The following is a 22,285-nucleotide window of genomic DNA, read 5'->3' as shown; positions in this document are numbered from 1 at the left end:
TGTACATCGATCTGCTTTTTGCTTTTACATCATTACCCTAATAAAAATTGTATGGTTAATTTGCTTAACTACGTGTTCTGGGTATCATCCAAACCATTTGTGGAATAGTTCAATGATTTGGGTTATCGTTCGTTTATGGTTATTTTTTATTAGGGTATTTCATACATCAGTTTGAATTACGTTGATCGATATCACATTTTTTTTTGCTGTGTATAACACCGCTATCGGCCGAACATTCAGACGTGATGGATTTCACCCGGTCCGGACGGGACCGATTTTGTCCGGCCCAAAGGGAGCCGGTTTTCGTTTCGCACGGCCAATCGACTAGCCAATCGAAGATCTTCACAGATGTAAACATGGATGGTGCACATCAAAATGTCCAACGGATCCATACAACTTTGAACATTGAGCAGTATTCGTGCCCGAGGTCGTGCCAGAGAAGTGAGGAGATTTTGGTGTATCAACCATTTTGTTCAAAACATCCATCAGCGATCTGGGATCGAGTCCGGGATCTCGTTGCAAAATGTAGAGTTTGCTGATCTATGCCAAGAAAAGGGAGTGATCTGCATCAGTGCATCTGAGGTGCTGTCTAGATTTGATTTTTGAATGAATGCATTAAATTATATATATTCGTTTCCACAATAACGTTCGTTCTTAAATTTAAAAACGGAAAATTATTTCATTGCTCACATTCTAACTCCCAACGTTCATTTCGCTCGATAATCAAGTAGGTTGTTTTCACCCATTGAATCCCAGATCGAAAATACCAAAATTTGAGTATCTCCAGTTAACTCAATTTTGGCTAGCCTCACGGAAGTATATATAGTTGCTATATTCATAGTCTGGCGGATAGAACCTCGGGAACCAATTTAACGAGCAAATCACGACCAACAATAGAAAACCCACATCAAATTTGTATGGTTATTTTTCTTGGAATAGTTCAACCAGTTGGGTTATTGTTCATTTATGGTACGCTACGATCATTGAACCGAGTCTCGATAAGAGTAAGGAAAGTGAACGAAGTTGTGATTAATTTTCGAGAGAGTGTTAATGCTCGGATTCAGATCTAGGTTGTCCATTCGTCATCTTGCCAGATCCAACTATGTTTACTCAATTTTTGGGTAGCCCTGATTTTGACGGATATGACTACTCAAATTTGGTAATAGCGTATTTAGCATTCAGACAAACATAATAAATAAATAAAATTTGCTTTTTATCCGCTTAAATTGTTTGTAGGGCTAGTTGTATGGTTACTGTATCATTACTCTATATTTAAGAATATTTTTACAATGGAAATGTGTCTTTCGTTTTGAGGAATTTCACGTAAGCGTGAGTACACTCAAAAATATTAGTAAACAAAGAAAGTTTTAAATTTAATCATTTAATGTTTTAACAATGTTTATACATTGATTTGATTAAAATTTATTTTAAAATTATACTAAGTCCGAATAACAGCGAGAAATTTGATAAGGGGTGTATACCGCTGATTTAGTCTTTGACAAGAGTTCAAATATTTAACAACAGAATATCAACATCTTACTGATGTAAGTTCCGAAAAACCATAAGTGAAAAGCGGGATGTGAGCATCGAAATCCGAGTCGAAATCCCAACATCTGTGCTGGGAAATTTATAGCTATGACTTGTTCCAGATATGCTTGACTATTGGTTCGAATCCAGTTCGATGTCCTTCTTCCAGAACCACAATCGAATTACTGCAGATTTCATGCGCAACAATTTTGATTCGATGAACCTGTTCAATATGCACTTGTTCAAACATTTGAACTGAACCGCGGGCTGGTACTGTCTGGTGATAAGCAGAAGATGAACAATTGCAAAGATTACTTCCCAGATGCAATAGAGGTTGTACAGAAGTATGGTGCAAATGTGCTGCGGAACAACTCACTGGTGGTTCGCGCGAATAATTGCAGGTAAGTTCCCGGAAAAAAAAATAACCATACAATAACCATAAAATAATATAAAATCACAACACAATCTATTGCCAACAATCGATCCTATTGTATGTATATCATACAAGTAAATTTAAAATATTGTTATTACAATAGATCTACAATACGTTCCATAGAGCATGAATTTTCAACAATAGAAAAACAATAAAATTAATGGTAAATGACTCAAGTTTATTCGGGAAAAAGTGATTTTCTGTACGGTTAAGATACATAACAACCCCCTTGTTCTATTGTAGATTTCCACATTTACCATAGATTCTATTGTGGAAATTATAAATTCTATGGTTGTTTTATCGTTGCTGACAATAAAATTTATTTTAAGTACAATAAATTCTATTGTATGGTTACAATACATTTCATTGTACCTCTATCGTACTTTTTTTTTACGGGTTAATATTACTGTTAAATTTAACATATGCATTACTTCGTTCATGGCACGTCCTGTGGTATTCCTTAACGAGAATACCTATGGGTGAATAACTGCTTGCAGTTTTGAAGTTGTAGTGAATTAAATGCTTCCGTCATGCTCATCACACGAATGAAATTATTCCCCTCTCCAACTTCCCATTTCCAGGGTAGAAGATGTAAAAGACATCATCAAGGACGTCTGCTTACCGTAGTAGAACGCATTCTGGTTCTTGATACAGAACATCGGTCACTATGAGAAGGACGATACATCGTGTGCCTAGCCGAACACATCTCCAACAACGTGATGGACGTTTGGATGACTTGGTTCAAGAAATTCTCACGCCCGGTGATCGATTTGGATGATGATTTTGTGTAAGCGAACTCGGAGCATCTGAACTAAGCAAGCAACGAACTCCTTTACGGTACATAAAAAAGGGAACGCCGGACTATATGGTCGTGTCTCGAACGGCCGGTTGCAGCTCAAAGAAATCTGGATCGTAAAAGTAGCTGAACTGCAGTGTGCGTATCAAATCCAGGTTACAGGACAGGAGGATTATGTATGATAGTGATTTTTGGCTTTTCAGTGGACGGACGGAGTATGAGAACCTCGTCGATTAGCAAAAGTTGGTGCTGGAGTTAATACGGCGGAAAGCATCAAGCGGTTTTCAATTTAGATGATGTAATTTATTTGTAACTTAATTTAATGTAACTTATGTTAAAAATAAAACTGATGAGCATTTAACAATATTGCTTACACTTCAATAACAAATCCAAGACAATCGAAAGTACAGCAATAATAGATTTGCCAAATAGAGCCCCATTAAGCATCATTCGCATACTTGCACATTATACATTGGATGTATAATCGATTTTTATACTAAGTTCGTATTCTCTCTCTTTATACCTAGCTACGAGCCTAGCTATGCGTCGGTCGGGAGAGTTGCGATTTAGCGTAGCTTTTATACTATTTAGATTTGAAAAATTTTTGAGTGTATATTTACAACAATCGATTTCTTCAACAAGGTCGCGCAATCCTGGTATCTACACAGAAATTCAAAACAACCCAAAATTAAGTTCTTTTCACTCATCTCCCATGTTCCGTACGATAAGCCAAATTTGGGTAAACCGTCTCAAAGTAGTTTGCATTTAAGGACGGCAAAAAAAATTACCCATCGCTAAGTTATTTTCCATTTTTTCTACCCAAAATTAAGTTCAATTAACTCAAATTTGGGTATATCGCATATTACTCAATTTTGGCTTCTCGTACGGAACTAGACGGTTGAGTCGAATCTTTCGTTCTATTTTTGACAACAATAGCGAGAGGAAATGAAACGGGCAGAGGTCAAATAACTCAAATTTGAGTTTAAAAAACCCAAGCGGTGGGTAGTTTTGTTTTTCTGTGTACGATGCGACCATTCCCTCGGATAAAAGTATTGGCGTTGACGGCGACTCTGTAGCTCTTTACTCCTATGAGAAAATCCATAAGCAAACGTCAGACTGTGCGTGAAACATGGTGGACTTTGTACTACCCTTTCACTCCAATGAAAATTCCCATAAGAAAGTGTCTAAATTTGCTGGAAGAGCAAATTTTTCGACGGTGCCGTCAACGCCAATTGATGAAAAAAAAAATCCGAGAACACCGAATCAACAAAAACCGGATTGGGATCGCTTATTACTAATCAGACAACTGGAAATTGAATTTTTGTACGAGTTGCAAAATTTATTTATATATTCCGCTGTAAAATGGTATTCAAGTGCCAGGAAGACAGTTTTCTTCGGAAGTTTACCTCCAAGGTGGTTTCCTGTGAAAAGGTCGACAGCGGATTCAATGTCATTTTCGAAGACACGGTGTTGTTCCCGGAAGGTGGCGGACAGCCAGCAGACTCCGGTTGGCTAAATGGACGTGAAGTTAGGAATGTTGTCCGCAAAGGACCGACAGCAGTACACTTCTTGGAAGGAGAGGAAGTACCTTTCCAAATCGGGGAGGAAGTGGAGCAGCGAGTGGATTGGAAACGTCGCTTCGATCATATGCAGCAGCATTCTGGCCAACATCTGATAACTGCAATTTTCGATCGGGAATTTGGTTTTGGCACGAAATCCTGGTGGCTTGGAACTGATGATTCCTATGTGGACTTGGACACAAAAGATGTCACCAAGGAGCAGCTGGAAAAGGTGGAGAAAATCTGCAATCAGCTGATAGTGGATTGTACGGCAGTAGATGTTACAGTTTATCAACCTGGCGATCCTGTGCTCCAATCGGATGGTACTCGAACCCGTGGCCTTCCGGAAGACGTCAGTGGCCCAATTCGAGTGATAACTATCGATGGAGTAGAGAGCAACATGTGTTGTGGGACACATGTTAAAAATTTAGCTCAGCTTCAAGCGATACAATTTTTGAACGTAGAAAAAAGTAAGAGCAAATGCCTTGTTCACTTCCTGGTTGGAAACAGGGTTCTGAAAAAGCTTGACGAATGCTACAAGCGAGAGGTTAAACTAAATAACCTTTTAAATGGTGGACCAGCTTCTCACATTGATCTCATAATGAAACTTCAGACAACGGTTAAAAATTCACAAAAAGTCTGTAAAAAGTTTACAACCGAACTTGCTGCATTGGAAGCAGAGAAGGTAAACTCGTTGGTTCCGAAGCCACTGTACTACTTTGTTCACCGCTTGGATGGAATGGATTCGGATTTTATTTTCACATTCTTGCGAAGTGTTAATCTACCCGAGTGTTTCTTCTTTTTGACCAACGGTGATGAAACTCGGAAAGGTCAAATGGTGCTGCAAGGACAGGCGAAGGATATTGCCAAAATTGGAGATGCCATTTGCAAAGCACTGGACGGAAAGGGTAATGGAAAGGGCACTCGATATAATGCCAAAGTTAATAATTTGAAAGCCATCGCGGAATGTGAACGCATTGTCAAGGAACACTTCGAAGTAAACAATGGCTTCCAAACGGAGTAAGCTAATTTTGTGTCATCACTTCTTCATCTGTTCCAAAAAACTACTCTGCTACAAGCAACGGAACATGAACATATTACTAGTGTGGGTTATGCTATTTCAACGTACTTTTATTCAAACTATTGTTTTTGATGCGAGTGATTAATACACGAAAACCAACTAATCGCCAATCTTCAAATTATTTAGTTCCTCGATGACATCTATGTGCTTGAATTGGTCTGGTTTATGGGTAAATAATTCCAGCAGTTTCAACTTGGATTCGTTCTGCTGACTGTAGTACATCTGTAGCTGATTTGCCAAGCATTGCGCTTCCTGGCCGTTGATCACCTTAGGGTCGTATTCTCCTCGCATTAGGACCAATCCTTTGCTTTGCTTAAGTTCCGCGTACATTGCAATGTTCAAACATTCCGGAGCGTTTTCTTTATGGACCTGCAATTTCAAAAAATGTATTCGCTACGTTTTCTCTCAAACAAAATGCATTGTGCAAGCAGAATCAGTTACCTGATAGTTGATCAACGGCGTAAAATGAATCGTATTAGCAAAGAATTGCAGCATCATAAACTCATATCCCTGGCTTCTAGGGATTGGCAAAATAAAAACAGGAAACTTCTTCGCTCGTTCCATCATCAAATCGTACTGCTTCAAGGGGATGGCTGCACAAATTACTTCTTTTCCCTGATGGTACTGCAGCCAAATTTGCTTGATTTCTTCTACACTTCGGTGCTCCACCAAATCAAGCTTCATGATATCACTGAGCTTCTTGTAAGCGGCATCTTCCTGTGTTTTCGCTCCCAATGGAGCCTTTGGGTTCAACAGGCCCGAGTAATCGCGTGCTGGTTCCAATGGACCAACAGTTGCTTTGGTTTTCTCCTTCTCTACACTCTTTAATTTGGCCAGGAATTCTTCCGGAGAGCTTTGCTGCACGGCGGAAATTTTCTTTGCGTACTTTCCAAAAAACGGATTAGAATCCTTCAGCTGCTCCAGGACTTTTTCCGAGCGTTGACGGGCAGTCATTCTGAACGATCGGAAGGTAGCTACGGCGGGTATTTGATTGAGGGCGATCACGCGTAAACACTGTTTTCCCGGTCGAATCCAAAGCAGGGCCATTGGCTGGTACGGCGATAATCAAATCAAAATCAAATCCGGTCCGGTTTTGAGTCACGGAAGAGTTTTGTCTACTCCTGTGCGTGTGCGCCGCAACTCAAAAAAAATCAGCGGAAATTGATTACGGAATCATAACAAGGCAAAATATTTATTTTTGACGTTTTCCGAACCGTCATCAGAGCTGCCAGGTGGTTTTATAAAAAATCTGTATCCACTCTATTAAAAAATCTGTATTTTCTGTATTGACGATTTTTTTCTTAATTAATCATGTTTTGTTGTTTTACAAATACAGTGCATACAAAATAACCATAAAAAGTGCTTAACCACCTATTTGGGCTATCGTACTAACCATACGGGATATAATTGCGCCATTTGTGATATCGTCCGTACTTATTTATAAGAGTGATAAGAAGCCGTTTGAAAATGTATGGAGATTTTAGTTTCTATACATTATCTTCCTGATAAGCAGTTTTAAATGCAAAAAAGTGCACGAGTTCATTACTATTTGATATTTTTAATATAGATGAATACAATTAATTACATCATTTGTGTGGTAGTTACACCGAAAAGTCGAGAGATGTCGCCCCGCCAGTGCTGGTAAAATAATTTTTGTAGTATGGAGAATATCAGAAATTCCGCAATTTCTTACGAAACACATTTTCAATGCAAGTAAAATGTTTACGAGTACTTGTATTTGTACCATTTTAATGTGCTTGGGCACTTTTCTTGTATTTAACATACATGCTTATATTGGAAATATTCAATTAATACTGTAAATCCCCATACAATCTCAAATCGTTTACAACCAGCTCCATATGTATCCGAAAGCGGTTGGTCCTCTGGTTGTGAATGCTGTCAAAAACACCATAACATGATTAATTGTCGATGGAAATTTGATAGGTTCCCGAGCAGAGGGTGAGAACAAAATGAAAACAAGAATTATGTTGTTTTCATTATTCCTGATAACTCAAATTGAATTCATTTTGATGGAGTTGATGGCTAACAGAACAAAAATGAGAGCTAAAAGATATGCGAAAAATATCAAAATTATAACATATATTGATATTAGTGAGAACTGCTTGATAACTTATTTTGATATAGATATTTTATTTAGATTACAAATTTAGTTATCAACATGTTATTACATGCATGCCGAAAAAACAAAATTAAAATACATCAAATTTTGATGTCATCATAAGTTATTAAAAGGCAGCTATATAAACGTACAGTGGAATCGGGCGTGACTGCGTTTTCCGTTGGAGGCAATGAGAGAAGCATAAAGGAAACAGCAACGCCTCGAGCAGATCCCACTGCAAAAAATATGGTTTTTAGCACAACAATTAATTTTGGAGAGAAGGGGGTACGCTGATAAAATCGAGCAAGTTATTTTGTTTTTATAAATTTTGAATTTTTTTTTTATCAAGCATTTTATAAAAATCTGTGTAAATCTGTATTGTAATTTAAAAATCTGTGATAAATCTGTATTCTGTATCGGGTCTGTATTAAGATTAAAAAATCTGTATAATACAGATAAATCTGTATAAATGGCAGCGCTGACCGTCATCATCAATGATTGATTGTCGTTATACGGTAAGGAAAAAATACACAATCGCAAGTAAATTTTAACCTACTTGTTTATGGATTGATATAAAGATTTAGGGTTCTACACACACCAAATTTCATAAATCTAGTTCGGTACTTATTTTTGCTGGATTGGGTCTGTAAAATACAATTTTAACCGAAAGCTTTGTAAAAAATATTGTTTTACCAAATTTCCGCAATCAAAATAGCTGAATTTCCGTAACTGACTGAAATTTACCATAAACTGTAATTAAAAATTACTGATTAAAACTGTAAATGGCTGAAATTCCGCAATACTGTAAAAATTGTGACGAATGAACTGTAAACCCAATATTTTACAAAAAACAAACAGTAACTGCTGTACGAGATTTTTGTAAAAATTACTGAACATTTGTAAACTTCATAATATCAAACCCAACTTGTGCTGCCATTTCTAAGATGAGTTTTCTTCTGTGCTCCGTTGTTAAACGTAAGTATACGTTATAAAATAGGAGAGTAATTATTGTTCCAACGTAATTTTTGAATAGAATGCGTGTTGTGTTCGTTAAGGTAGACGGCATATTTTATTAATAGCGAATTTGTTTATTATCCAGGTTGGAACCAGTTCCAACCCGTGGTAACCCGAGCTTATTGTCAGTGCGAACTTCAACCCGAGCCAGGTTACAAAAACAAACGTTAACACTGACGTTTGAAAGGCAACAAGCAGACCCAATCTTGATACGCGATCTCGTACCCGATCCAGGTTGGAACTGAATCAAAAACAAATTCGCTATAAGCTTCTTTAGTAATGGTTTCGATACGTTGCATTTCCAGTGGCTTTTTTATATCTTTATATCTTTCAGTCGTGGGCGTCCGCGTAGATTTCCAGTTGATGCCCTAATAAACAAATACCATAAATGAACGATAACCCAAACGGTAGACCTATAGACCTTTTTGACGTTTAGTTCCTCACACTCCTTCAGTTTAAATAGTGCATTAGTGTGCGCCGATTATACGTCAAAAAGCTCTATTCTAAAAATGGTTTGGATGATACCATAGAGGTAACCCTAAGACCAGAAGGTCCCGAAGAAACGAGCTCAACTTTTTGGCTCAGCTCTGGTACTATCTTCGGTCCCAAGCTAATCGATTGACCCCTCGAAACATAGGAAAAACCAATAACCCCTCATTTTATCTGTCAAACTTTCATAGCGAATCAAAACAAACATTGCGTAGTACTAGAATTTAGACTAGAATGGGATACGTTAATCGTTTGCTTGGGATCAATAGGCTAGTCAAGTAGTGAGCCAATTTAAAATCGTTAGTTTCGTATTGATTGTTGATGATACTCCGAATACATCGTTCAAGCTGAACATTGCATTAGGTCCTAAGTAACATTGATCAATTGGGTTCTTTAAGGGTATTGAGGTTAATGCATATTCGTAATCTGCATTAGAAATGGAACCCAAACCCAAAATTTCATCAATTTTGGTACACTGGAACTATTATAAATAAAAAGGATTACATTTGCAAAAATCAACTTATTAGCGCCCCTCGGTGTCACTTTGTATAGGAGCGAGCTGTCAGTTTGTCAGTTTAGTGTCAAACAGTGATGTTATTATTTTGCTTTAAATATTGATTTAAAAATCGAGATGAAAGTGTGTGGGTTCGGAAAAAATATCGCTGTGCTCAGAGAACGAAGCTCTTTCAGATGATATATAAAAACCGATACATTTTTCAAAATTAAAGAACCCAATTCTCTTCGTCGACTTTCTCTTTCGTTAATAACTTGAGCACATAACCGTTTCTTGTTATGTTTGTCGTATTAAATGCTATAGAGCTTTTTGACGTTTAATCGACGCACACTACTGCACCATTTAAATCGAACGAGTGCGAGCAAGAGCGAAACAGATTAGTGGGCAAACAAACCGTCCATTCATTCATGTGGAGGTGCGGCTCAAAACGGCGTCTGTTCTCCATGTTAGGAGCGGCTGATCACCGTCCTAGTGCATGCGTGGGACTCTAAAAAGGGCTGTGCACGATGGTCCCCCGGCGAGACAGAGGGTTGGGGCAGGCCCAACAAGCCGCCCTGAAAAAAAAAACAAAGTTGCAAATACTGAAGAAAGAAATACGAATCGGAACAATCGGCACAGACCTACGCGACGAAATAAGGACTACGATTGGAAACTCGGAACATGGAACTGCAAATCGCTCGGATTCCCGGGCTGCGATAGGTTAATCTATGACGAACTTCAACCACGCAACTTCGAAGTCGTATCACTGCAGGAACTTTGCTGGACGGGACAAATGGTATGGAAAAGCGGGCATCGAGCGGCTGTGGCACCACCAACGAACCGGCTTTGTAGTGCTGGGTAAGATGCGCCAACGCGTGATTAGTTGGCAGCCGATCAATGCGAGGATGTGCAAGTTGAGGATTAAGGGCCGTTTTTTCAACTACAGCATCATCAACGTGCACTGCCCACACGAAGGGAGACCCGACGACGAGAAAGAAGCGTTCTATGCGCAGCTGGAGCAGGTGTACGACGGCTGTTCGCAACGGGACGTCAAGATCGTCATCGGCGACATGAACGCTCAGGTAGGACGGGAGACAATGTATAGACCGGCAATCGGGCCAAACAGCCTGCATGCCGTATCGAACGACAACGGCCAACGATGCGTGAACTTTGCAGCCTCTCGAGAAATGGTAGTTCCACAAACGAAGTGACAGACGACTAACTGGCGAAGAAATCCATTTAAATAATGTGGTTCACTGTAATAGTGCCATCATCCACCAGATGGTCTAGTTTTTTTGTTTTGATTTGAACAAAGTTGATTTCGTGAACAATGATTCTTTGACAGTGTGCAAAGAGTGCGTATCATTTTGTCATTTTTTATGCATTTCAGTTTTGTGTAGAGTGAAAGAGATAGAACCAAAACATTCTAGTGCATTCGGTGAAAATTCTAGTTCAATCTAGTAGTAGTGTTGCCATGTGGTACAATCCAGTAGTAGTGGTGTTGCCATGTGGTACACTGAAAAATTGCAATAGCAGGTTAGTCACCAAAGTTTTCGAGCCGCTCCGTCTGTCACTTCGTTTGTGGTAGTTCGAAGTACCTTTTTCCCCCACAAGCATATCCACAAAGCCACCTGGAGATCACCTGACCAACACACAGAAAACCAAATTGATCAAGTTCTAATCGACGGGAAATTCTTCTCCGACATTATCAACGTCCGCACGTACCGCAGTGCGAACATAGATTCGGACCACTACCTAGTTGCAGTATGCATGCGCTCAAAACTCTCGACGGTGCATAACACCCGTTGAAGTCGAACGCCGCGACCCAACATTGAGCAACTACGGGACACCGGAAGAGCAGCTTGGCGCAGCTTCTCTTGAAGATGGCTGGAGGGATATCCGTTCCACCATAGGTAGTACAGGTTCTGCAGAAATGCCCACACATTATTTGTTCATCGATTTCAAATCCGCATACGACACAATCGATCGAGATCAGCTATGGCAGATTATGCACGAGTACGGATTTCCGGATAAACTGACGCGATTGGTCAAGGCGACGATGGATCGAGTGATGTGTGTTGTTCGAGTATCGGGGACACTCTCGAGTCCCTTTGAATCTCGAAGGGGGTTACGGCAAGGTGATGAACTTTCGTGTCTGCTATTCAACATCGCGTTAGAAGGTGTGATCAGAAGAGCTGGGATAGACACGAGTGGCACGATCTTCAGGAAGTCCATCCAGCTTCTTGGCTTCGCCGATGACATTGACATCATGGCACGGAACTTTGAGACGATGGCGGAAACGTACATCAGACTTAAGGCTGAAGCTAGGCGGATTGGACTTGCCATCAACGCATCAAACACAAAATACATGAAAGTAAGAGGTTCTAGGGAAGACAATGTTAGCCTCCCACCCCGAGTTCAGATTGACGGTGACCAAATCGAGGTGGTCGATGAGTTCGTGTATTTGGGCTCACTGGTGACCGCTGAAAACGATACCAGCAGAGAAATTCAAAGACGCATTATGGCAGGGAATCGTGCCTATTTTGGACTCCGGAGGACGCTCCGGTCGAATAAAATTCGCCACCGCACAAAGTTGACTGTCTACAAGACGCTGATTAGACCGGTGGTGCGCTACGGCCACGAGACCTGGACTATGCTCGTGGAGGACCAACGCGCCCTTGGTGTTTTCGAACGGAAGGTGTTGCGTACCATCTACGGTGGAGTGCAGATGGTTGACGGAACGTGGAGGAGGCGAATGAACCACGAATTGCACCAGCTGCTGGGAGAACCCGAATAGAAATTTACATTAGTCCAACGTTTGATTTTGATGTCTACATCAGCATCGAAATCAAATGTATGCCTGATGTCAAACATTAGAAAACATTATGATTTAGTTGTATTTAAGCAACGTAACATGGTGTATACATCAGAAATTTTGGAACAAAATTTTGCCATTCTAATGTCGGTCTGACGTCAAAAATTTCAATCTCTTGACATTAGAACCAAACGTTTTAAGGATGTTTTCAGATGTACAAAGCGTTAGAACTAAACGTTTTCTGATGTTTTCTAATGTAGATGTTTCCTGATGTTAGAAACAAACGTTTTTCGGTTGTTTTCGGATGTAATAAACGTTAGAACTAAACGTTGTTCGGATGTTTTTATATGTAAATGTATTCTGATGTTTTCTAACGTAGATGTCTCCCGATGCTAGAACCAAACGTTTTTTGGACGTTTTCGGATGTACACAACGTTAGAACTAAACGTTGTTCGGATGATTTCAATTGTACTTCGTGTTTGTTGTTCTCTGATGTTTTCAGATGTACAAAACGTTTAAAGTAAACGTTGTTTGAATGTTTTAAAATGTAGATGTTTACTTATGTTTTAAGAAGTACAAACACTAGAATCTTACTTTTCAAATGCTTTCAATTATATTTACAACACATTAGAATTAGAAACATGATCGTGTAAACACTACACACCATTGTTGTTAAGTGAACCCTACACGATTGCTTTTATTGACAATAATCGTATTGTCAATACATGCTATATTGACGTCAATATATCGAGATTGACAATATTTCTGAATTCACATCATCAATATTACTGTCAATAATTCCCCTTCGCGTCAATATATTGATGCGTGTGGGGTTTGCTTTAGATAACATCATAAAAATGCGTACATAACAGTCAATGCTGAAGCTCCCGTTTCCCACCAGTCAGTTAACTGACCTTAGCTAACCTAATGTCATTGCGGCAACTCTCTATGCGGCAGGGGAACTATGCCATTAACCATCCATAGTCCACATTGCAAAAATTGGGCGACTACGGTGGGCTGGGCACGCCGCACGACGACCCAGTGAAAATGGTTCTAGAGAGCGACCCAACAGGAATAAGAAGAGGCGCGCAGCGGGCAAGGTGGATCGACCAAGTAGAAGGCGACTTGCGGACCCTTCGCAGACTACGAGGTTGGCGAAGTGTGGCCATGGATCGAGTAGAGTGGAGACGACTTCTTCGGACAGCAGAGGACAACAAGGCCTTAGTCTGATTGGTAAGGTAAGGTAAGTAGATAGAGAAAAACGATTAAACGTCAAAAAGGTCTATTGAGTTCTCCAAGCAGGATCTCACGAACACTACACTAATAATATAATTTTACACACACTAGCGTATACTGTCATGTGCACGGTAAGAATCAAACTCTCATTTATGAGTAAAAGTGAACCTATTGTAATTAAAAATGACACTGCTAATTAAGGAGTAATTTATTATACCAATTAAGTACTAACTGTTAGCTACTGTTAGCAGAAACTCATTATTGTTAAAATAATTTACTCATTAATTAAATATATAACAATTTTACATATAGTAAAATTAAAAAACATGCGAAAATACAAAATTTCGACGACGTTCTTTTGCGTTTATGGTGGACGAGGTTCCACACGGTTTCTGTGGCGATTTCTGATGCTTCCAGCGGAGATTTTAGAGAATTTTGACGGAGTTTTCACAGCGGAAGAGGATTTGCACGATTTTGGTGGAGGTTTCCGATTTTGTCAGTGGTGCGATATTGAGTGAGGGAGAGAAATCTCGCGCAACACGAGAAAAGGGCCTATCATTGTTGATCGATTCTCTTCATCGATTTTCTCTTTCGCGAATAACCCGGCTGCAAATGATTTTCCCATTCAGTGAGATGCTTCAGGCGGAAGCTAACAGCATCTTCTGTCGAACTGTGCTGCGAGCTTAGCGAGAAATTCGTTTATGTTGCCATGGTTAGAGTCGGTGTATAATGAGTCACGCCAAGAGTGAAGCCAAGTCTACCTATTGAACTGTCAAACCGGCTACCTATCGTGCAAAGTAAACAAACATTACGATGCTATGAAAGGTCTACGAAAGGTATTGCAATAAAATATAAAATATAATTGAATACATGATCATAAACACGCAGTGAGCATTAAATTGTCATGGGATACGTTTGTTAACAATCAGTAATGAGAATTTCTACTATTTTTTTGTGAAAATGTGACAAAATCACTGATAATAATGATTTACAACAGCCGCTATTTTTTTTTCACGCTAGAAGTCATTTGAAGTTGATGTAGAAGTCCTCTGTTGCCATGTTAAAAGAAAGAGAATCTTTCGAAAACCGTGATGCGAGTTAAACTGTTTTTCTCTTGGCGTGACTCATTATACACCGACTCTAGCCATGGTGAACCAAAGAGAAAGTCGATGAAGAGAATCGATCAACGAGGATAGGCCCTTTTCAAATGTTACGCGAGAAATGCAAGATTCACGGTACAAATTAAAAACTATTTTATTAGTTAAAAGGCTGGGGTATACCTGTATACATTTCAACAACCTAAACTCGATCCTTAACCCCTTCAAAACTTCCCCTTGGCATACAACAGAACCACATTCGACACCTCGAGGAAATTGATCCCCACTAATCTAGCCGTCCCCCGCTTGCAGCCGATTGAACAGCTCCACCTCCACCTCGCAGTTGTTACTGTTTCATAATCAACGCCACGGATGAAGAACCACGTCCAGCTTGCCGGAATCCATCCGACGGAGTATAGCCAAAAATATCCATTAATAACGTCCCAATGACGCGATCATCTAGATAAAATTGATTAATAGTAGATTTTTAGCGATGGGCCCAATCTTAGATCCATAGGCCAACATTAGAGACATTTCCCCTACATCAATTTATTTTTATCACGCTTCGTTTTCTTGCACAATCACAAGCAAATAATCACAGTCACAAAAGTCATTTAAATTTCAGAGTTGCCAAACTCATGGGATACTTCATTGGCACGTTTCGGCACAGCGAAAACTATCGGCACAGATTGAGGTGTGCAGAGTTGATTGCCCCTTGACTGATGAGTTCAGAAAACATGATTATTGGGCTGCCAAACAATATCTGACTGCTCAGTTATATTTAAGTAGTAAAATTTTGTACATTACCGTATGATTGGTAGTCTTTTTTTTTACCGAACTTCTGTGTAATTTCGAAAACAATAAATTTAACGACTTCGCTTAGAAAACCGACTTTCGAACCGAGGCCCAGAGGGCCAAGTGTCATATACCATTCGACAGGTGCATAATTAATTTGTTGAATCTCGGTAATTCTCGCACCTTTAAGTAGCTCGGCAATAATTTATACTAAGCTATCAGCAAAAAGGGACGCTTGCTTGCTAAGATTCAGCGATACATCTTCCGATGCATAGCCATCGCCACATTACTTTTGCTGAGATCTCAGTAAAGCTTAATGCCAAGCTGGTCGGCGGGGCCGGAATTACCGATATACGATAAACCAAACTTGTGTGAACCAGTAGTTTCTGCAACAAATTCGACACAAAGCAAACATTAATTAGATATAATGGGCAAGTCACAAGTCAACGGTAGATGGATTAATTCGGTTTTTTTACTCTCTACTAAATCAACTGAGGGAAGTTCGTTTTACAAATAAAGATGATGAAAAATTTAAGCAAACTTATGATTGTGTTAACAAGTTTAATACGATTCAATTCCGAGCAATTCAAGGAAATAGGTCGAATAAACTGTCCTTACTACTACTTTTGTTGTTTTCTCGGGGGTCCAAAGTGATAAATAACGTATCATTCGAGGAGCCATGATCGGCTATATCCGGACTTGGAGGAAAGAAGCAAAAGGAATCATTCCTTCGTGGTTCATCGAAGCTGAAGATATCGTCAAATGAATGGCTCGGCTGCGTAAAATCAAATTCAAACTGGAATGTTTCATGGCTGGATTTCGGCTTCGATGGACTTCCAAACGAAATATCTTCGTTTAAAATCTGCTTTACGTTACTGATTGGCGATGGTGGTGATGCAGTCTGAAAACGAAAGTGAACATTATTATTATTATTATTATTATTTTAATTTTTGCCGAAGCATGCTTACCAGCAGAGAATCGACAATCTTTCGTTTATTGGATCGTGGTAATAGTGTCTGAAACGAATGATAGGTCGTGTCGTGCTCAGGGAATGGTCTAGACATACGATCGCAGCCTAGTTGAACTTCGATGAAAGCTGATGTATCGTTTAGATTAACCACACTAGTATTTTCTCGAGGAACAATGCTAAACAGTGATGGCGAATGATTTTGCTTCCGATACTGATGATGCATCTGATTGCTTAGCATTGAATGATCCTTCCAACTGCTGCGCTCGACAAGACTTGCTGGAAAAGTTGGTTCTGTAGTTTCAGATGGCATGTTTTTCGATTGTAGTCTCCAATGTTCTTTCAATGTGCAGTAGTTTCGGTCCAGAGGAGAGCTTTTGCTATCGGAGATTGAAGCACACCATTGATCAAGCATCGTTCCGACCCTTTGCAGAAAGCATTCACTGTCATTTGCTGGCAGTAGATTGATAACTTTTTTACGCGTTAGCTCCACTGGATCCAAAATGATCGGAGAGCAAACGATTGGATTTCCGTCGAATGGTGTCGAGGTGGCTGGGGGAATGAATGTTGAACCAACGCTCATCAGCGTTTTATTCCCATTTTTGGGTGCCTCGAAGGGAAGCGTCATTGGTTCTCTTCCGGAAAAAAAGGTTCCCGGAAGTTCCAAGTATTCACCAATCTTCTTATTCGGTTTGTTCTGCTGCTCAGTCATTTTCTGCTCATTTGAAGTCTTTTTGCGGAAACTAAGCCACTGCGCCAGGCCACGTGGGGGTGCATTAGGACTTAGCTGGCACTTCACAAACTTATCGGATCCCTCATGACGTTTAAACCGCGCATGAACTGGCTGGTTCGCAACGGTTGGATTGACCTCCGGATGAGGTTTATTCGCACCCTGTGCGAAAAATTCCTTCACCGTATTGGGTTGTTCGGCATCGTTTTGAACTTTTAGAAGGTTTCGTTTCACACCTTGCCGAAACAGACTGTCTCGGTCACTGTTTTTGCCAATCGGAAATCGCTGTACCGGTCGTGCTATAGATTTTGGGAGAACTTCGGGTACTTTCTTGGATTGGTTCTGGTTTAAGAAATTTTTAAACAACTGCTGCACGTACGTACAGTTGTCTACTTTGGGTTTAGGTCTCCGTGGAGCCATAATGTCACTGATTGTTTATGGTTGTTAATCAAGGCGCACGTGATCGGGTGCTCAAACCGTCAGTTCGAGTTTGAAGTTTCAGTTGCAAAAGGGTGCGTTCAGTAGTGGTTTAGGGCATACTCAATGCTGTTTTAAATTGCATGGGTGTAACGATTTACGATTTGATTTTGGCTTGAGTGTGGTTGTGTGGACATTGTTTCGGATAAAAATAATAACGATTCATCGTGTGCGTTCTGATTTGTGAACTTTATTTCTGCTCAACGGTCAAAAAAGCATGTCTATGCAGCATTTTTTTTTGACACTCAGTTAATGCTGGAATAGAATTTTCTGTACAATCTACTTTTATTTACATATCTCCTTTCGTTGAAAACAATCGCAGCAGTAATTATTTAATTCATCACAAGTTAATTGTTTGATCAACGACATTGAACTACTTTTATAAATGTCTGATTTTTGTGGCGCATAACGCTCGCTTCATATACACTGATTACAGTTTAACGTGAGAAGATTATATGATATTCGTCATTGTTTTTTGTTCACTAAAGTCCAATTATGACAATCGTTGTGATGTTGCAATAATATTTTTATTTTCTTTTGTCTTCAAGTATGCTTCCAGTTGTTATTGTTTTTGATTTCAAACAAATTCAGACTACTTTGATTCTCGATGAATGGTGCTAATTACGCGATGGCCGGGCATAGTTCGCTCTTTTTCGGTCGGTCCATTCATCTTAATTGAGGCTGTTCTGTTCATCTTGAAAACGTTGAATCCTGCCAATCATCCTGTAATAGTTACGCTAGAGAATTATTGAAAAATTGTGGGGAAAGAACAGAGACGCAGTGTGTTGATAGCAGTACATAGACGGACAACGTTTCGTTTGGTTTTTTAGTTCTAACGATTGAGATGAAGATTTACCTCCTGTTCATCCTGGCCATAACCAACTGGGTTAAGATAGCCCCTTTTGCCAAATCTGAAAATAAACGGAAGAAATTGTTGTACAAATATAGGTAGCAACATTCCAAGCTAGGTACAAGGGTAACAAATTCTACGATAGATAAAAGTGGAAAAGTTGTGTGCTCTTACATGTAGAAGTGCTGTTTGCTACATGTGTAGGAGGACTTGAAAGAAGTTTAATTTTCTATATGAGGTCAGAGACCCCTCACCTTGGTCTAGCATCGGATGAATGAGCTCTATCGATTGCTTCTAGGATGAAATATCCGATAATTTTGTCAAGTCCCGAGTGAATACCGTTATAATTGGGGGGAAGTTCACTGCGTGCCAACCTACAAGAAGAAATATAGATAGAATAGACGCTTTCGCACTTTAAGGTGGGAGTGGATTTGAATTGATTTGGAGAAAAGAACGCGTAGGATATGGTTTATGGTCTTTTTGTAAGGTTGGCATGCAGGTTCCATTTCATGTGGTTTATCAGATGTTTTATAAAAGGATTATCTATGTACTACACAGCCATTTATTTTTTCGAAACTGTTCCGTTCTTCCATTTTTGGATAACGAAATAGGGAATTTTATTTAAAAATATTGATTGGCCCCTGAAACTCTTATATTTTACATCACATTGAAGTCACTTAGCTATATTTTTTTCCGGAATTATTAATTCATTAGATGTTATAATGTTATAAAAAGAGATTGTATGTGTTTGACACATAAAATCTGAAATTTTCGCTTTGAACGTGTCACAATCTGTGATTTTTTGATTAATGAATGTTCACTTTGAGTGAACGCTAACGAATCATAATTGTAACTCTCTGAAAGCGTATGTAACAGGTTTAATGTATTCTGATGAATGTGGGCAGCTTAGTGTATAAAGAGAGAGAGAGAGAGAAGGATTAGTAATTTTCATTTAATTCTACTACCATATTTGCATATCATGACAGATACGCGTATTTCGTCTACAATGTGCAGACTTCTTCAGTGTCTTGTACTACAAGTAAGTATTAGTACAAGACACTGAAGAAGTCTGCACATTGTATACAAAATACGCGTATCTATCAAGATAAGCAAATAAGGTAGTGGAATTAAATGGAAATTACTAAGGTTTTATGTGTCAAATTGTAACTTGTATTGTATTATTGTAACTTACAAGTACTATATCATTATAACATCTAATGACTTCATGGTTCCGAAACACATTTTTATGGCGAAGTGAAGCGATGAGTGAAATGTATTATATTATAACTATAACTGGTCAAACACCCGTGAAATATCGTCAATTCACCCATACTGGATGAAGAAGATACTTGAAATTATCTAGAAGATATAAAGTCTGGAACGCGCAAAAATTGGTTAACTTCAAATTGGTGTATTTCTGTTAAAAATGCATTAAATAAACCTGAAATGCTGCATTTGGAAGTTGAGTGTATATACAATGGTTGCTATGATGAGTTTTCACCGTTTGCTCTCCAGTTTTCAAAATTACGTCCAAGCAAGAGGAGAAGCATGTCATGCAAAATTGCTGGATGTGGCCAAATCGACCGTGACAAACGTTTTAAAAGTGTTCGGGGAGCGTCTGCCGACCGCCAGGAAGCCTGGAAGCGGCAGCAATCGTAATCCGGACGTGGCAGCGACGACGAAGAAGGTAACGGTGAAATATAAGCGGAATCCTAACCTCTCCATTCGGGACGTTGCTGGCAAGCTCAATGTCTCCCATACTACTGTGCAGTGGGTCAAGAAACGAGCCGGGTTGTCGACGTTTAAGACGGTGAAGATGGCGAACCGAGATTACAAACAAAACACGTCGGCAAACCAGTGGTCTCGAAAGCTGTATACGAATCTGCTCTCAAAGTTCGACTGTGTCGTTATGGACGACGAAACTTATGTGTAGGCGGTTTTCAAGCAGCTTCCGGGACAGGAGTTTTATACCGCATCAGGAAAAGGGAAGGTGGGTGAAATTTTCTGAAAAAAACTTCTCGCCTGGCAGGGCATATGCACGTGTGGTCTAAAAAGCGGCATTTTCATTACTACGGGAACCATCAATCAAAAGATCTACGTCCAGGAGTGCATGGAAAAGCGGCTGCTACCATTCCTAAAGTAAAATAATAGACCTGTGCTGTTCTAGCCGGACTTGGCAAGCTACCACTATGGGAAAAAGGCAATCGAGTGGTTCGATGCGAACAACGTGGTTGTGGTACCCAAAGACCACAACCCTCCCAACAGCCCAGAACTCCGCCCTATCCAACGGTATTGGACCTTGGTCAAACGGAATCTCAAAAAAACTAATAAATCCATGGAAAACGAGCAGCAGTTTAAATCTAACTGGCGTTCGGCGGCGAATAAGGTCGATGAGACCACTGTGCAAAATTTAATGAAAAGGGTTAAGCGGAAGGCACGGCAGTTCGAATTTGGCAAACCATGAAAATAAACGAACATTTTTCCCTTTAAATATATAAATTGAACTACTAAAAGAATAATAAGAAGATTTTTGTGATATGAATTTTGACTGAAAGAAACGATTTTTTTGTCGACCAATTTTTGCGCGTTCCAGTCTTTAGCTAGAGGTAACTCTAAGACCAGAAGGTCCCGAAGAAATGTGCTAAACTTTTTGGCTCAGCTTTGGTACTCGCTTCGGTCCCAAGCAAATCGATGCAAGCATTCACTTCAATAAGCCAAGTGGTTCGATCGTGATCGCGGCATCTAACATTTTAAAAAGCATACCGTATGCGTGATAATGTTTGCACCATTAACTTCTTCGTCTTGTTCGCATTTCAACCTTTCGCATGCGAATAACTCAGATCTGACAACATGGCGTAGGGTACATGACCAAACAACATGCTCGATATCATGATAACCACTGTCACACGCACATAAATTGCTGCCTGAGAGCCCAATTCAATAGAAGTGCGAGTCTAACGAACAGTGATTGGACATAAACCTTGACATAACGCGTATAAAGTTACGGCTCATGTCCAACCCTTTGAACCATGGTTTGTTCGACACATGTAGGAGAATATAATGTAACCATCTTCCCAAATCACCATCATTCCATTTTTGTTGCCAACTGATGAGGACTTGCTGACGAGCAATGGAGAAAAATTCGTTGAAGGCGATTTGTCGCTCAAAAATATCGAGTTCCATAGCGCCCACCTTAGCCAACGAGTCCGCTTTCTCATTACCCGGAATTGAGTAATGAGATGGGACCCAAGCTAAGGTGATAGTATAGGAGCAGTTGGATAAACCACTCAGCTTAGATCGTATTTAAGGCAGGAAATACGGGGAGTGCTTCATCGGCCTCATTGAACGAATAGCTTTCAATGAGCTAAGACTACCCGTAAAAATGAAATAATGGTCAAAAGGGAGTGAGACAATTCGCTGTACTGCGTAAAATATGGCTGCGAGTTCCGCAACGTATACGGAGCATAGTTTTTTTTTTCAGTTTATAGGAGGCGCTATGAAATTGATTAAATATACTAAATCCAGTGGAAGCATTTATGGTCGACCCATCTGTGAAAAAACTTTTATCGTTACTTACATTGTGGTTGATTGCAAAAATTGAGGGAACAACCATCGACCGATGATGATCTGGTACTCCATGGATTTCTTGCATCATGGTCAGATCAAAATTTACAGAGTAACTATAGAAGGCTTGAAAGCAATCACGATTGGAGATCAATGAAGAAGGACCAACCTCCAGCGTCATGTACTCATAGTACAAACTCATGAATCTTGTTTGAGGATTTCGATCGAGCAGCTTTTCAAAGT

General features: G+C 39.7%; 4 protein-coding genes across 6 annotated transcripts in view; 1 reads left to right on the top strand and 3 right to left on the bottom strand.

Annotated features, from left to right (window-relative positions):
- The first annotated feature begins 4,082 nt into the window (after positions 1-4,082).
- LOC135703971 (alanyl-tRNA editing protein Aarsd1-A) lies at positions 4,083-5,425 on the top strand. Its single transcript, XM_065225327.1, has one exon. It carries the CDS (start codon positions 4,119-4,121, stop codon positions 5,337-5,339), a length of 1,221 nt encoding a protein of 406 aa, XP_065081399.1. The 5' UTR covers positions 4,083-4,118; the 3' UTR covers positions 5,340-5,425.
- Positions 5,426-5,441: 16 nt separating this feature from the next.
- On the bottom strand, positions 5,442-6,547 carry LOC135703972 (ATP synthase mitochondrial F1 complex assembly factor 1). Its single transcript, XM_065225329.1, has 2 exons — positions 5,838-6,547; positions 5,442-5,765 (listed from the first exon to the last, which is right to left on the bottom strand). Exons 1-2 carry the CDS (start codon positions 6,441-6,443, stop codon positions 5,496-5,498), a joined length of 876 nt encoding a protein of 291 aa, XP_065081401.1. The 5' UTR covers positions 6,444-6,547; the 3' UTR covers positions 5,442-5,495.
- Positions 6,548-16,040: 9,493 nt separating this feature from the next.
- On the bottom strand, positions 16,041-17,571 carry LOC135703970 (uncharacterized). Its single transcript, XM_065225326.1, has 2 exons — positions 16,423-17,571; positions 16,041-16,355 (listed from the first exon to the last, which is right to left on the bottom strand). Exons 1-2 carry the CDS (start codon positions 17,569-17,571, stop codon positions 16,041-16,043), a joined length of 1,464 nt encoding a protein of 487 aa, XP_065081398.1.
- Positions 17,572-17,798: 227 nt separating this feature from the next.
- Positions 17,799-22,285, bottom strand: part of LOC135704004 (neuropeptide F) — a 71,768-nt gene continuing 67,281 nt past the window's right edge. Inside the window, exons 3-5 of one of the 3 annotated variants that reach the window (XM_065225369.1) lie at positions 18,733-18,852; positions 18,485-18,539; positions 17,799-18,351 (exon numbers count right to left, since the gene is read on the bottom strand). In XM_065225369.1, coding sequence (XP_065081441.1) covers positions 18,319-18,351; positions 18,485-18,539; positions 18,733-18,852 — 208 coding nt within the window. In that variant the 3' untranslated portion in view covers positions 17,799-18,318. Of the gene's footprint in view, positions 18,366-18,484; positions 18,540-18,732; positions 18,853-22,285 lie in introns of all 3 variants that reach the window. The other 2 variants (XM_065225368.1, XM_065225370.1) reach the window with 2 other exon arrangements.

The sequence above is a fragment of the Ochlerotatus camptorhynchus genome, unplaced genomic scaffold (genome assembly GCF_037179485.1).
Source record: "Ochlerotatus camptorhynchus isolate MF236.1 unplaced genomic scaffold, CSIRO-AGI_Acam_v1.1 ptg000228l, whole genome shotgun sequence".
Lineage (NCBI taxonomy): Eukaryota > Metazoa > Arthropoda > Insecta > Diptera > Culicidae > Ochlerotatus > Ochlerotatus camptorhynchus.
This window is presented reverse-complemented; position numbering and strand designations above follow the sequence as displayed.